At 33.1% G+C, this 16,367-nt stretch overlaps 1 protein-coding gene across 1 annotated transcript; it reads right to left on the reverse strand.

Moving 5' to 3' along the window:
- Nucleotides 1-989: 989 nt before the first annotated feature.
- LOC107840263 lies at nucleotides 990-2,236 on the reverse strand. Its single transcript, XM_016684073.2, has 4 exons — nucleotides 1,977-2,236; nucleotides 1,810-1,902; nucleotides 1,621-1,719; nucleotides 990-1,537 (listed from the first exon to the last, which is right to left on the reverse strand). Exons 1-4 carry the CDS (start codon nucleotides 2,130-2,132, stop codon nucleotides 1,412-1,414), a joined length of 474 nt encoding a protein of 157 aa, XP_016539559.1. The 5' UTR covers nucleotides 2,133-2,236; the 3' UTR covers nucleotides 990-1,411.
- Nucleotides 2,237-16,367: the final 14,131 nt, after the last annotated feature.

Raw genomic sequence — 16,367 nt, forward strand, 5'->3', positions numbered from 1 at the left:
AGTCTATTTGTTGAACTCCTTGGAAATATTTATCAAGTCCACAAATCTTCCTCTACTAAATAGAATCTTCAATTATGTTTTTCGGGCTCCTGTAAACTATGTCACTAGCTTAACTATCAGCTCTTGTTACTTGTTAATTAATGATCCTCTTAGTAATAAGAACAACTTCATTTGAATTTTAGAATCAAGTTATCACTACAACATAAGACATGTATAGCTATAAAGTACTTCATAGCTAACTATCAAAATTTCTGTGGCTAAACACTTTAGCTACATTTTTTTTCGTAGCATTCGTAGCAAGAAGCGGTGTAACTAAAGGTTAGCTATGGACTTTACATGGCCAGTGGCTAACAACTAATAATTATAGCCACTAATTTTTTATGTTATAGCAGCACAATAAAATATTTTTTCCACGAAAAATACACTTCTAGCAAGTGATTTTATTCTTTTGTCATGACGAATAATATTAGTAGCAACATTCATGTTATAGCCACAAGATATTATATTATAGCAAAAAAAATGAATTTATTTGCCACTCAAATTTAAATTTTATAGCTATTTTTATAGCTTAGTCTCGTAGCAATAAAACTCATACTTAGTTATGAATAAAAAAAATCATAGCCATAAATTAAAGTATTTACCACAAACATATTTATATTGTAGCTAAGAATTCATATTTTTAGCTATGAAATATATAAAATGTAGCAGATATTTTTGTTATTTGCTACAAGAACAAAAAAACTATAGCCATGTTTTTTACACGTAGCAATTATAGAATTTATTTAAATACAAATTTAAAAGTACATAGCTAAAATCTTATACCTTTTTTCACGAAAAATAAAACAGTAGCAAAACATTTTCTTTATTTGCTATAAAAACGAACAAGTGTAGCTATACATTTAGCAATTGTATTTATATTTAGCTATGAATTTCAAATAAACTATAGCTACTAATTGAAATTATTTCACAAATATTATTTGCCACGGTAATTCATAAAACATAATCTGACATTAATTTATAAATAATTATAATAGAATAGATTCTTCAATTATTGAATAAATTTAAAAGAAAAAAATTAAAAATGCCTAATAAATTGTCAATGATATTGTCCCAAATAATAAAACATCTTGCAAGAAAATATAATCATAGGCCTTCATTGATTTGATAATCCATCACTCCACACCATGCAATGACTCTTGACTTCGAGTTGCAAACATCCTTGGAAATCTTTCTTCCCATCGTTTATCCAATTCTGCAATCTTCTCCTCCATTTCTTTCTTCATTTCTTCTAATTCTTATTTAGCTTCTCGTTTGACATTTTTCACAAGCTCATTTGATTCCTTTCTAATTGATTCTACTTGTTTTATGAGTTGTACCTTTGTCGATGTTCCACCAAAGTATTCACTGATACTTATTCCTGGTCCATATGCACGAAGATATCCATTTTTTCAGTCCCAAGCACCTTTTCAAAAATATCATCATCATTTAAGAAAATTTCTCCTTCTTTTTGCTCCTTTTTGTGTTGTTCAAATTGATCCTACAATTAAAAAATATTAATTAAATAATTATATAAATATACATTCTAAAAGAAGATGAAATGAAAAGCAAACTAAAACTTACAATTATATCTTGTTGAAAAGTATCAATTTGTTTTCCATTTTTTCTCTTGCGTGATTCAATAAAGACTTCAACACGAGAAGGAGCTTTTCCATCTTTCTTCTATAAAAATAAAAGATATTATTGTTAATTAGACAAGATATATGAATTAAGTATTGTAAATTCATTCTAAATATCATTATTCTATAATACCATTTCATGTCTAAGTCTTGCATAACTTTTAGTCCCACAGTAAGGAGGCAAGGAACGTCTCGATCGATTTGTCTTATTCTGCATACTTTTTTTCTGAATAAAATTGAAAGTGAAAAAATAAACAACTTTTGTTGCTAATATAAATAATAATAAATAAATTTAAATACCTGAAAGTTCACATCACTCCAAAGATTGATCAAATATTTCCAGTCGTCTGAGACGACAAATTTAGGCTTATTGCGTAAGCGAAGTTGGTAAGTTGTTTTTGCATCAAAATACTTTTGTTGAAGCTTGTGTCTATAATCTCTATATATATCATTCATATGACCCAAAATTGCACCTTTTCTTTCCTCAGACACATCAAAGTTAAACTTCTCCTACAAGAAAAATACAACATACCACTATAATTTATAATCATATTTCTTGATAATTGTTAGTTCACAAAAAATAAAAGACAATAATATTTTTAGTATATTCCAGCAAAAGAGGGTCTAAAAAAGTTAAGAATACACAATTCATATCACTATCTCAAAATAAAATAGAAAAACTATTTTCGTTAGACCCCATCAAAGAGAAGAGGGAAGGAAAAATATGAAAAAAAGAAAAAAAAGGAGAGACAAGCACATGCAATTCTTACTAAAGACTTCAACCTGAGGATATAAAACATGTAAAATAGGATAGACATAGTCATGCACTAACCAGACTAAATGTCCTAAGAGTAAAACTCGATAACACAAGATTGTCCATGCACTAATAACTCAAGGATAAAAAATAGTAAAAGATGTCAATGTTTGTATAGTTCACACCACTTTTGATGTTAGGTGTTATATATAATACAAAAGTAATCAATTATATATATATATATATATATATATATATATAATACAAAAAGTAACTAGTACAGAAAAAGGATCACAACAGCTTTCAATTGGATAGTCAATGTCGACAGTTAATTAGGGGTGGAGGGGGTTGATTAGATGCATTTTTAATCGTTCAAGTCGTTAAAAATTTCTTTTTCTTTTTCAATTCTTCTTAAACTTATGGTATACATTAAGTTTACACGATCAAGTAAAATAGATACACGTAAACACTCAAAAAAAGTGTCATTAGCAACCTGCTGGAAGTAAAACAAATCTGCAATAACACCTAAAAATATCTTGATAGTGAAGACTTCATCCTGAGGATCGAAACATGCAAAATAGGATAGACGTAGGCATGCACTAATTAGACTAAAGGTCCTAAAAGTAAAACTTGATAACACAAAATTGTCTATGCAATAACTCAAGGATAAAAGAGTAGTACAGAATGTCGATGTTTGTATACTTCATATGTTGTACTCTTCTTTTTTTAATACCTATAATACTCACCACCATATTTCATAGGATATTAGTTTCTAGCTCAAGGCTATATCATCAACATGGTGATATAAAAATTCTTAGTAATACTGCTAAAACCACAAAGAAATTAAGTTTTAACCAATTCCTCCTCCTCAGAAAATGACACCAAAATTCGTAAAAAAACTTTAAGAGAGACATACAAAAACAAACCCAAAGCTTTCATCAAGCACAACATGAAAAATCAAAATCAAACAAATCAGAAAATTTTATACCAAAATCACTCAAACTAATTCTAAATAAATTAAAAAATTAAAATATTTCTTCAGTTATCCATTTATCTTACCAGAATGATATCCCACATATGATCAATCTTATCTTGCTCAATTTCCTTCCAACAATTTATTTTCAACGGGCAACAAGTATGAATTCTCATTGTTTGACCCAAAAATCAAATAAATTGGGTTGCATTATCACCAATTGCCTAATGATCTTCATCAAATTGTACACTCACTTTTTCTCCCTCTTGTAAGTTAATTATTTTCAAGCATCGTGTTGGCCCTCTAATTTTTCTTTTCACAATGTTTGAGCCTACATTTATAAATTAAGTAAATAATCAAAGTAAAAAAATAAACACAAAAAATTAAAATCAATCAAGAACATAAAGACTACCTGCAAAATTTGTTGGCTCATTTTCTTCAGCTGCTTCATTCACTTCTTCAGACACATTATCCCTATAATTATTTTCTTCAAGAGAAGTATTTTTGAAAATATCATAATTTTTTGATAATGTATAAATCTCTATAGGTTTTTCCTTATGCATCTTATAACTAGAAAGCATGTCCTTAACGTCTGAATCATCACATTATTCTACCAGTCCGTCATAATCATTCATAATTTTATCACCTCTCAAATAAAAGAACTTATCTCCATCTAAAATAGTAAACTTATAGTGCTTTTTCAAATCATCCAACAGATCAAAATAACTCATAAAATCAATGTCCATAGTTGTATTCATCAAATGCCCATTCACATATTCTTTAGAGGGTCAAAATTTAAAGTAGCCATCATAATGATAGATAATTATTGTAGACACCTAATTTTCTCCCTCCCCAATATTATTTTTATCCATTTTACCTTATCCTACCGTGTACCCTCCTTCATTTTATTATACCCCCATAAAATACAAAAATAATAATAACAAACCTCTAACCAACTTTACATCTCATCCTAATAACCTACCTATCCCCCCCCCCCCCCCCCCCCACATTTTATTCCTTTTCCATAATAAAATGGGGCCTACAGGGAATATTAGAAAACTTCCATTCTCCATATGGGGATATAGAAAACATTTTCAAAAATTGATATTAAAAAAAAACAGTTGGAACCCACCCACCCATCGAAATTCGCACAGACCCACTGGAGAAGAAACAGAACACGCACTCACCGGAGTTGCACGCACATATACACACAAGAACCATAAAATCGCACCCCCACATGCACACATATCTGATCGGGAGAGAGAGAAAAAAAAGAGTGAAATCAAGAGAGAAAAGGGGAAAACCCACAAAAAAGAAAGGTGAAAGTAGAGGGAAATCAGCTAGAAAAGTGGGTTTTATGGTGAGTATTCATCGAAAAATGCCACTGCTGTCCCTTCTTCTTTATTTTTTTGTCACCATCGGAGCTCGACGGAGCTAACCGTAGCTCCGGCGACACAAAATCAGTCAACCCCAGCTCCGGTTCACCTCGGATTCCATCCAAATCTGGTGTGAATCTCTCTTGGTTCAGTTATTTCCAGTTCGGGTTCAGGAGATTCACCGAAATCTAGTCCAGATTTCTCTCTGATTCACATTTTTTGCTTTCTAGGATCGATTTGGCATTCGTTTGAGTTCGTCAGATCAATTTTTAACTTCGGTTCCAATCCGTTGGTTCGTCGAACAATTCATAAATAAAACTGAGGTTTAATTTTTCAACTCTATTTCTTTATATTTTTGTGGTGTGTTGATGTCATGATTTGCATGATTTGTGGTGGTTGATGATATAATTTTGATTGTGATTTTGTTTCTATAATTATCATGGCTTGATTAGTTGATTTTATATCGGAATTGAGGAATTGTGTGGTTGAGAATTAAATTAGGGGGCATGGATTGAAAATTGAGAAAAAGTTATTATTGATTAATTTTGATGGATCGATGGTGTTTAACATGATAGAATTAGGATATGTATAAATTGGTAGGCAAATGGTAGGTCGGGTAGGCAAATTTAGGAATCGTGGATTATGGAATGTTTAGAATATGTGTTGAATGGTTTTGTTTACTGCATTTGGATCAATTGTATTATTTAGTTGGGGAATGCCCCGAGGCTATTTGTATTTATTCATCGTGAAATGCCCCGACGTATTATGTTGGCGGAAGATGATCGTGATGAAGGCCCTAGGCATCGAGTAGAGCATAGTTTAGGACTAGCGTAGGTTAGTGTAGGTTTATTTTAGTATTTTCTATTTTGGTTTGTAATAAATTGGACTGAACATTATTATTATTTTAGTTTTGGATTGTTGTTTGATGTGTTTGATGTTTGTTTATGTGTTCTATGTGGTTTATACATTCTTAGTATCAAAATTAGCCGATACTCTCCATCAAGCGACCGTGGTCAAACCACGGGACCGAGGGGTGCCTAACACCTTTCCCTCAGTCAATAGAATTTCTTAGTCAGAATCTTTGTTCGCAAACCAGTTTTAAAGAGTCAAATTGTTTTGAAAATGATCTTTCAAAGGTGACTTGGCACACCGAATTATGTCAAATGGCGACTCTGAATAAAAATTGTAAACAGTCCTTTTTGAAACAAATTTTCATCTTTTGTCACTTTGATAATAAAACCTTTCTAAACTTAAAATCTGAATCTTTTTAGGAGTTGAAAAAAAAGGGTGTGACATCTCTGGCAACTCTGCTGGGGAAATTTTTAGAATTCGAGATTATTTTTGGAGTCGTATCGGCTTTGTTTGGCATTATGGATGTATAAACATTGTTTGTGATTATTGTTGTTACTGTTGTGTGTTTCCGTGCTCTTTGTTTATAGTTTTTCTTTATGTGTTACTGCTTTATACCTGGCATCATGTGCATAACCCGAGTCATTCTTTCTGTAACAAGTTCTGTAGTACATGTTGTATACACGACCTATAGTTGAGACACCCTTATTTTAGGAGGGGGAGCCGTCGGCTGGTATGGAGTAGGTGGACAGCCAAAGCAGCCACTATCGACCATACGCTCCCCCAAACAGCCTTGTTAGTGAACCCCAGCGTAGGTCAGCCTTTAGGTCATGCTTATCTCCATCATATCGAGACCTAGCAGGACCCACTTGGTCCTTTGTAGGAGACTCACCTCTAAAGCATTCCTATGTGCTAAATGTTGCATCTCTAATGATAACATGGTCATTTAACAAAATGATATGGGAGAAAGCATGTGTTATAAGTAAAGTATGTGGGCATGAAAAATCAAAAAATGGAAAAAAAGAGAAAAGGTGAATCGAAAAAGAGCTTCATAGTTTTTTTTTTTTTAACTTTTGTTCTTCACAATCCAAAAATTCAAAAAGATTTTTACCTTTTATGCCCATTTGTCAAAATCAAAAACATCAAAAAGATTTTTCTTTTGTTTCCTTTAGTAAGTATTTACAATTCGAAAACTTCAAAAAAAAAAGATTTTTCATTCACAGGAGTTTTTATAAAAGAAAAATGCAAAAATTGTAGGGGTTTTGTACATTTCATGAAAATATCAAAAAGATTTTTCTTTCGTAGTTGTTATTGTCAGTTTTATGTGGAGTGTCAAAATGAACCCCAAAAAAGATTTTTATCGTTGTAGTCTCGTCTCTCAAGTCAGGGTTCAGTTGGTTATTTAATCCTTGATTGTCCTATCTGGATGAACTACGCACCCCTGATTCTCCTCTCTCGGGAGTGAGATACGTAGGTTGCCTATTGTTGGTTCGGGGATCTTATTTGAAAAAAATTCAAAAAATATTTTTCTTCACTCCTCATTTAGAGTAGGCCTATGCATCAATAAAAGAAAACTACAAAAAGATTTTCCCTTAATAGGTTCAAGTTTCATTTTCGTATGAAATACAAAATTGAAAACCCAAAAAAGAGTTTCTTTGGTAATCATAGATTTCATTTTGTATAGGTTATTAAAGCTGAAAAATTCAAAAAAGATTTTCGCTTATTCTTTTGACAATTTGGAATTTTTCTTTTCTTCTTAAAATTTCAAGAAAAAAAGAAAAATAAAAAGAGTTTATTTGGCCATTTTGGCAAGTCTTCATGAACTATGCACACCTGATTCTCCTCTCTTGGGGGTGAGATACATAGGCTCCCTTTTTGGGTTGGGCGACCTTTTCAAAAAGGAAAAAACGAGATTTTGAGAAATTGTTGAACTCTAACGCATTTGTTATCTCTTGTTCAGCTAGTTTGAGGTGGTTGGTTTGTGGCATTTTGGTTGGTCCTCTATATTGCACTAAGTCATAGAGAAGGTTATAGCCAACAAGGATACCGAATTTGTTGTCACTAATCAGATAGGGAGTTTAGGAAATGAGAATTTAGGAGTTGATGAAGAGATTCGGAAATTAAGATAGCAAATGATAGAAATCCATCGAGCTTGGGCTAATGGGTTGCCGCCTCCTCCAGTTCCCACTAAAAATCTGGAATATCTTTCTAGCTTGCCTCTCGTGTCACATTCATAGTTTTCCATTTTTGTTGATAAGGCACAACATGCATCAGGATAGACTCTGGGGCAATAATATCCAACCACTTCTAATGTTCATTTCCTCACTCCCCAATCTAAGACCATCATATACTCGGCTCCACCTGTTGTTCATGCTTTTGCGGCACCACCCCTACTTGAAGCTCCTACTTTTGATGTTCATCCACAAGTTGTGCCTTCCTACTCTATAAGAGAGCCTGCATTGAATATTACTGGTGATCAGCGTTACACTTTTGAGCCTACATTCAAGTTGATTGGTCTTTACGGTAACATTCACCCGCCTGAATTTCCTTCTATCACTGAGAAGCCTATTATGACAGAAGAACAAGAGAAAATAATCAGAAAATTGAGAAGTTTGGAACTGGCTATGAAGAACTTGCAAGGACTTAGGGGTTACAAAAGTGTCTCATATAAAGACTTATACATGTTTCCAGGTGTCAACCTTCCTCCTGGCTTTAAAATGCCAAAGTTTGAGAAATAAGACGGACATGGGGACCCAGTGGCATATTTGAGGCTCTATTGTAACCAATTAAGAGGTGCTGGAGGGAAGGAAGAACTACTTATGGCTTATTTCGGGGAGAGTCTTTCAGGCCTAGCTTCAAAATAATTTGTTGACCAAGACATTGACAAGAGGATTAGTTGGGATGACCTAGATAATGAATTTGTGCAACAATTTCAATATAATGTGGAGTTGATCCTTGATGAAAAATCCCTAACTAGTACAAAAAAGAAGAATACTGAGAGTTTCAGGGAGTATGTGATCAGATGGCGCAAACAAGCTGCTAGAGTAAAACCACCAATGAAAGAAAGCAAAATAGTGAAGGTATTTATTCAAGCGCAGGACGAAACATATTATCAACACTTTCTACCTGCATTAGGCAAGCCATTCATTGAGGTCCTTAAAATGGGGGAGATGATAAAAGAGGGAATTAAGACTGGTCGTATTGTGAGTTTTGCAACATTGAAAGCGACTACTCAAGCAATTCAAAAGGGGTCAGGAAGTGTTGGGGAGAAAAAGAATGAGGAAGATGCATCTGTTATTGTAGTTGGATAGCAGGAAAGGTCAAGAAGACCCCGTCGTTGTCACTCTCAGGCTCAAACGCAAGTTCATGCCCAAGCTTCACGTAATTGCTCCCAAAATCCATTATACTCTGTTCCTCCATATCCATATCCAGTGTATAATGTACAACCATATTTTCAACCCCCATCTTACCCACAATGGCATACCCTAACGCCCCAAAGTCATCCTCTAAATCCACAAATATACCAAAGCCCTTCTAGGCCAGATTTGTTATCCAAGCCAAACAATGAAATGAGGCAGAAGTCGAGAGATAGTTTTACACCAATTGGAGAGTCATATGCCAGTTTATTTCAGAGATTGGTACAGGAGAGCATGATCACTTCTCTCCTTAGGCACACCCTTAATCGGCGTTCAAGAAATTTTGATCCTAACGCACGATGTGCGTATCATTCTGATGCTCAGGGTCATAGTATTGAAGATTGTCGAGATTTGAAAAGAGAAATTGAAAAGATGATTAAAGATGGATCAATTATGGTGCAAAACATTGATAGTGGGGGAAGCTCTAGTCATGCTGATATGTAAACCAGTGGCTAAGTTGTCAGGCTGAGCAATTAAAAAGTCACCCCTCTCATCACTAGAAAGAGGTCTGGTAGTTTGTTTTGTCTTCTTTTCTATTTTTCGAATTATTTCAGGGTTGTAGTTCGGGATCTATCTTGTTTTGTCCCTTTGTCATTTATGTTCAAACCCTTCTATCTTTTATTTTAACTAAAATTATCCCTTTCTCTTTGTGTTTTAAATATGTGTTGTTTGTTTGTTTTCTTTATACAGTACACTTTATGTTGGTTCTAGTGATATGACATTCCTATGGAGTCTTCAACCATATCTTAAAAATCTAATTTAACCATGAAACATAGAATCAGAGGGCTAAGGTTAGAAAAAAAAACATCTGAGAAAATTGGTAGAGTGCTGAGACATTTGGTGACAAGTTGAAGCCTTCTTTCAAAATTAAGGCAATTATTTTGAGAATCACAAGAATAACTTGGTCATCAATTAAAAAACATAGCTTAATTAGGTCAAACAGTGTCTGCATGATCTTATCAAGAGGAACAGAAAGAAAATCAACTCCATGAAAGCATGATGAGTCATTCAATGTGAGAGATGTACAACAAATGTGGAGTTGTATGTTTGACAAGTATAGAAAAAGAGGTGACACACATGTTCGGGGAAAGTTAGTGTTGTAAAACATGTCATAAATGATGTTGATCGTGCACTTTTATATTTTATGCTATGTACTAGTATTTTCAAGGATTGATATGATGAAGACATTTTATTCTGCTATCCAAACATTGTGTCATCCTTTATTTACTCCATTTGAGCTTTAGTCCTATTTTATTTCATACCCCGCTTTTGGAATCAAGATAAAGCCAGCAAAGCTCAAAAGATTAGTATCGAGCAAGAGAATAGAGTTAATAAGTTTCAAAAAAAGGAAGAAAAATATGTCCACGAAGGAAGAAAAGAGTGTCAATAAATTAGAGTCATAAAAATCACAAAAAAAGTCAAAAGAAAAAAGAAATTAGAATCAAGCAAAACAAGTTGCCAGAACTACGCGTGACTTAATTCTCCTCTCTCGGGGGTGAGATACGTAGGCTTCCCTACTCTGGGATCCGTCCAACCTAATAAAAAAATAAGAATTGCTCAGTCTGGGGCATGAGTTGATCCTCATTATTTGAGTTGATTCCAAAAGTTGTAAGTCCTACCGCACTTCAAGTGTCGTTTGAGCCCCATGTCATTCTTTCTTTCCAACCCTATCCAAAAGTCAAGTTACAATCAAAAAAGACCTTCAGATAAATCTTTAAGGATGTTAAGGATAAGCATGCAAGGGATATGATGATGCATTTGGGAACTATTTGTCTTCCTCAGCATAAGAAATCAGAAGAGAAATAAAAATGAGAGAATCTTATTGGTGAAAACCCTCACGGGAACATAAGACGATGGTAAGTTGAGAGAAATAAAAGTTAGAGAGTCTTATCGGTGAAAATCCATACGGACACCGTAAGATGACTGTGAGTTGGGATAGATGAAAATAAGAGAATCTCATTATTGAAAAACCCTCACGAACATCATGAGGTAATGGTGAGCTGAGAGAAAGAAAGAAGTTTATTGGCGAAAACCCTTCAAGGCGCCACTAGCCAAATAGGGTCTTAAATGCAATTGACCTAAGGAAGCAACTCAATTTCAAGGCCATTAACTCTACAACAATGGGTAGAAAGTTTGGATGAAAAGATCAAGCTTCTTTATCCAAAATGCATGGCATAATCATTAGTGTTGACTGTCATTTTTAAATGAATTTTTTATTTTTGTTGTTTCAAAAGGGGACATTCATTGTCTTTTCTTTCTTCCCTTTATTTTTATTTTATCTTTCTTGAGTCAGTTATCCAAATAAAAATTGTCATTCTTTTTTTTTCTCTTGTCTTTGAATCAAGTCCGTGTCAAAACAAGTGAGAAAAGATTTCAAAACTAGTTACCAGTTTCTTTAATTGCACAAAGCAAGACAAAAGCTAACGCATGAAAGAGGCATGATTGTGAGCCAAAAACAAGGGCATACAGAAAGTTTTGTCAACAGACAAGTCGGGGAACTCATAAAAATACTAGGGTTCAAAGGGTCTATTTGAGAAGTATGGCAAAGCAGAGATACCATGTTTGTTTTAGTCGAGTCATTCTCCTTGATTCCTATAATGATGTGACTTTCGCAAAAGTCCTTTGATGATAAACTGGGGAAAAATCTAATTTTTGTGTTGGAACTTCACTTTTCTGGCAAATGAAACCTCTTTATAATAATTTTTGTTTGGGATAAGTTTCTTTTTAGTTTTGATGTGATTTCAGGAGCCCGCCTGAAGAACAGGGTGAACAAATGAAAAGTCAAGCAACAAAGTGAAGAAGTTGAAAGTCAAGTAACAAGGTGAAAAATTGAAAGTTAACAGATTGAAAAATAGCAAGTCAGGAGCCCGCCTGAAGAATAGGGTGAAGAAATTAAAAGTTAAGCAATGAGGTGAAACAATTGAAATCCAAACAACAGGGTGAAGAGATTGCAAGTCAGGAGCCCGCCTGAAGAATAGGGTGATGAAGTAGCGAGTCAAGAATCAAGGAAAGCTGCATAGATAGGATTTTGTAATTTCATTTATGTTTTAACTTGTAATTTTCATTTTTGATGTAATAACAGAGCGACAGACCGGAACCTCGACGGGACCTCACTCGACTCTCCAACTCGGTATAGTCCATCTCCCTCTAATTCTTTGAGATATATGTCACTTGATTTCCTTATAACTGGGGTAGTTAGGTTGTCTTAAGGTAAGATTTGGTTTTCCTCCCTTCTTTTATTTCTTCCTTCGAATAATGATTAGGACAAAATTCCATCTCGTTGTCTACTTATTTGAATGAAAACACTCTGTGTTTGCATTCAAAGGAGGCATAATGTATAGACCTAATTTTGTCCCTCTTGATATGATTTTTATTCATTTTAACTTATCCTACCGTGTATCCTCCTTCATATCATTATAACCTCACAAAATACAAAAATAATAATAACAAACATCTAACCAACTTTACACCTCATCCTAATAACCTGACAATCCCAGCCCCCACATTTTATTCCTTTTCCATGACAAAATGGGGCCCATAAGGAATATTAGAAAACTTTCATTCTCCATATGGGGATATAGATAACATTATCTCCATTCATATAACAAAAAAAAAGCAGTTGGAACCCACCCAGCCACCGAAATTCGCACAGATCCACCGGAGAAGAAACAGAGCACGCACTCACCGGAGTTGCGCGCACATATATATACAAAGAACCATAAAATCGCACCCCCACACGTACACATATCTGATCGGGAGAGAGAGAAAAAAAAGAGTGAAATCGAGAGAGAAAAAGGGAAATCCCACGAAAATGAAAGGTGAAAGTAGAGGGAAATCAGCTAGAAAAGTGGTTTTTCTGGTGAGTACTCATCGGAAAACGCCACTGCCATCCCTTCTTCTTTGTTTTTTCTCACCATCGGAGCTCGAAGAAGCTTACCGGAGCTCCGGTGACATGAAAGCAGTCAAACCCAACTTCGATTCACCTCGGATTCCATCCAAATCTGGTGTGAATCTCTCTTGGTTCGGTGATTTCCAGTTCGGGTTCAGGAGATTCACCAAAATCTAGTCCAGATTTCTCTCTGCTTCACAATTTTTTATTTTTTGGATCGAGTTGGCATTCGTTTGAGTTTGTCGGATCGATTTTTAACTTCGGTTCCAATCCGTTGGCTCGTCGAACAATTCATAAATAAAACTGAGGTTTAATTTTTCAACTCTGTTTCTTTATATTTTTGTGGTGTGTTGATGTCATGATTTGCATGATTTGTGGTGGTTGATGATATAATTTTGATTGTGATTTTTTTTCTATAATTATCGTGGCTTGATTAGTTGATTTTATATCGGAATTGAGGAATTGTGTGGTTGAGAATTAAATTGGGGGGCATGGATTGAAAATTGACAAAAGTGATTATTGATTAATTTGGATGCATCGATGGTATTTAACATGATAGAATTATGATATGTATAAATTGGTAGGCAAACAGTAGGTCGGGTAGGCAAATTTAGGAATCATGGATTGTGAAATGTTTAGAATATGTGTTGAATGGTTTTGTTTACTGCATTTGGATCAATTATATTTATTTAGTTGGGGAATGCCCAGAGATTATTTGTATTTATTCACCGGGGAATGCCCCGACGTATTATGTTGGTGAAAGATGATCGTGATGATGGCCCGAGGCATCGAGTAGAGCATAATTTAGGACTAGCGTAGGTTAGTGTAGGTTTATTTCAGTATTTTCTATTTTGGTTTGGAATAAATTGGACTGAACATTATTATTATTTTGGTTTTGGATTGTTGTTTGATGTGTTTGATGTTTGTTTATGTGTTATGTGAGGTTTATACGTTCTTAGTGTTAAAATTAGCCGATACGCTCCATCAAGCAACCGTGGTCAAACCACGGGACCGAAGGGTGCCTAACACCTTCCCCTCGGTCAACAAAATTCCTTAGTCAGAATCTCTGTTCGCAAACCAATTTTAGAAAGTCAAATCATTTTGAAAAGGATCTTTCAAAAGTGACTTGGTACACAGGATTATGTCAAGTGGCGAATCTAAATGAAAAATGTAAATAGTCCTTTTTGAAATAAATTTTCATCTTTTATCACTTTGATAATAAAACTCTTTCTAAACTTAAAATCCGAATCTTTTTGGGAGTTGAAAAAAAGGGGTGTGACATGTCCAACCTCACTTATCATGTCCACACTTCCTAAAAAAGTTATCAAACATGAGTTAGTTAAATATAATTAAATAAATACAATAACTTGTCCAATTGCTAAGAATAGTTACATAAAAAGCTATAGAATTACCAGAATAAATAAGTTCATCTACATGTTGCATGGGCACATTTTCTTTGTCGGAGGTCTTCTTAAAACTCGTAACAGATTTCATGTCATCATTGTCAGTCACGCGATTAGTTTTTTTCCGAAGACCATTTCTACCCATTTTAGTAAAAAAATAAGCATTCATAAGATATTAAAATACATTTGTATAAATACAAATATAAATAGTAATACATAATAAAGATCTTTCTTCAACAACTACAACTCAATGGTGAAAAATTAAAAGCAATTTCAAATATCTAAAAACGAAAAAAATCGATTTTACAAAACAAGTAAGGATTTTCTTCAACAACAACAACTACTACTTCTCAATGTTGAAAAAATAGAGCAATATAAAGATCTAAACTGACCCATCAACCGAAATGCACACCAAACACAAATCAAAAATATAAATTAAAAGCGAAAAAAAAAAATTACCTGAAGAAATTGATGAGTTTCAAGAAAAAGGAATCCATTAATCCAGCGGATCGTAGTGAAATTTGAAGAAAAAAAGGAGTTCAATTAATTGTAGAGAAATTTCAAGAAAGGGATTGATAATTGAAACAATTAACAAAAACAAAACTTGGAGTATAGATTGATGATTGAGATAGAGGAAGCAATTGTACATTTTTGGAGGGAGATTCTGTCTTTGAAAGTTTAGGATTTTTGGCTTCTGAATCTCTTCAATATAGAAAAAATAAGCTAAAATTTGACCCTTGTCAGTAGAGGGAAATATTTTGGAGGGAATTTTTTTTTGGGAGGGGGAGGGGGGGATGGCTAATTCTTTCTCAATCTTTCAATTTTGTCAATTTATTCCCCCCCCCCCCCCCCTAATAACCCTAACAACATTAAAGAAGTTTGACAAGATTTTTTCTATGTAAATGTACTGTTCCTTTTTATGTATTTTCTTAAATTTACTTATTTTGGTTTATTACTTTTTGATTATTACATATTAGTTTATAACTATATTAGATATAAATTATGATATTCATATACTTATATAATTATATATTTAATTCAATTAATTATAATTATATTTTAAAATAATTATTTATTAATTTAAATTAATAGCATATCATGAAATATATATATATATATATATATGGTTCGATTTGCTTTTGTGTATTATTATCTGGTCAATTTATCAATTTATAAACATGCAAAATCAATAAGAAGATGGTATTAATAGTTTGAATCATATATACACTATCTTCATGCATTAAAGTCTACAAAAAAAAATACAAGAATGAGCAAATTCAAATACGTTAGTGCTAAAACAACCTTGTTTTATTGTAGATTAAGTAGCAAACTTGAATGCATTAGACTTATTGAAGTTTTAAGTTGATGGAGAGAACCCAAACAAAGGAACGACTTTAGAAAAAAAAAATAGTAGACAACAATCATAAAATGCAAAATACAATAGGATAAATATTATATTGTATTTGAGTGAGATTTATTGAAGTTTTGTATAAATTTAATATAATTAATTAATAGAGGTAAATGAAATCACTATTTATCTAAGTTGTATTTGAAACTAACAAGTAGGATCCCATAAAATCAAAGGGAACCGAATGATGAACGTCTCTAATTACACTAAATCAATAAAAGTGTGTCATCCCAACAATATTGTTTAGATAAAATAATATTTCTCAAAATAATTAATTGATTGAGATGAAGTTTTGAGTCAATCAAAATTAATATTCACTTACTTATTTAAGTTAGTTTTAAGACATACACATTACAAAATTCTATCAAATATATATATATATATATATATATATATATATATATATATATATATGTATGTATATATGTTGGTTTGATTCGGGTTCAGTTTGACTTTTTTATGGTTAACACCAAACCAAATCAAGAATGGTCAGGTTTATTTTTCTAATGCCAAAACAACCAAACCAAATCATAAGTTGATTTTTTTCTCGATTTGATTTGGTTCGTCGGTTTGGTTTGACTTGATGGTTTGGTCCGTACAGCCCTACTATGTACCATCCTACA

Source organism: Capsicum annuum, chromosome 8 (genome assembly GCF_002878395.1).
Source record: "Capsicum annuum cultivar UCD-10X-F1 chromosome 8, UCD10Xv1.1, whole genome shotgun sequence".
Lineage (NCBI taxonomy): Eukaryota > Viridiplantae > Streptophyta > Magnoliopsida > Solanales > Solanaceae > Capsicum > Capsicum annuum.

Excerpts from the sequence above, each read along its gene's own strand:
- LOC107840263 (XM_016684073.2), bottom strand. The coding sequence starts at position 2,132 with ATGAATGATATATATAGAGATTATAGACACAAGCTTCAACAAAAGTAT. Across the intron at positions 1,903-1,976 it reads GGAGTGATGTGAACTTTCAG|AAAAAAAGTATGCAGAATAA; the intron begins GTATTTAAATTT and ends AATTTTATTCAG. Across the intron at positions 1,720-1,809 it reads CAAGACTTAGACATGAAATG|AAGAAAGATGGAAAAGCTCC; the intron begins GTATTATAGAAT and ends TTATTTTTATAG.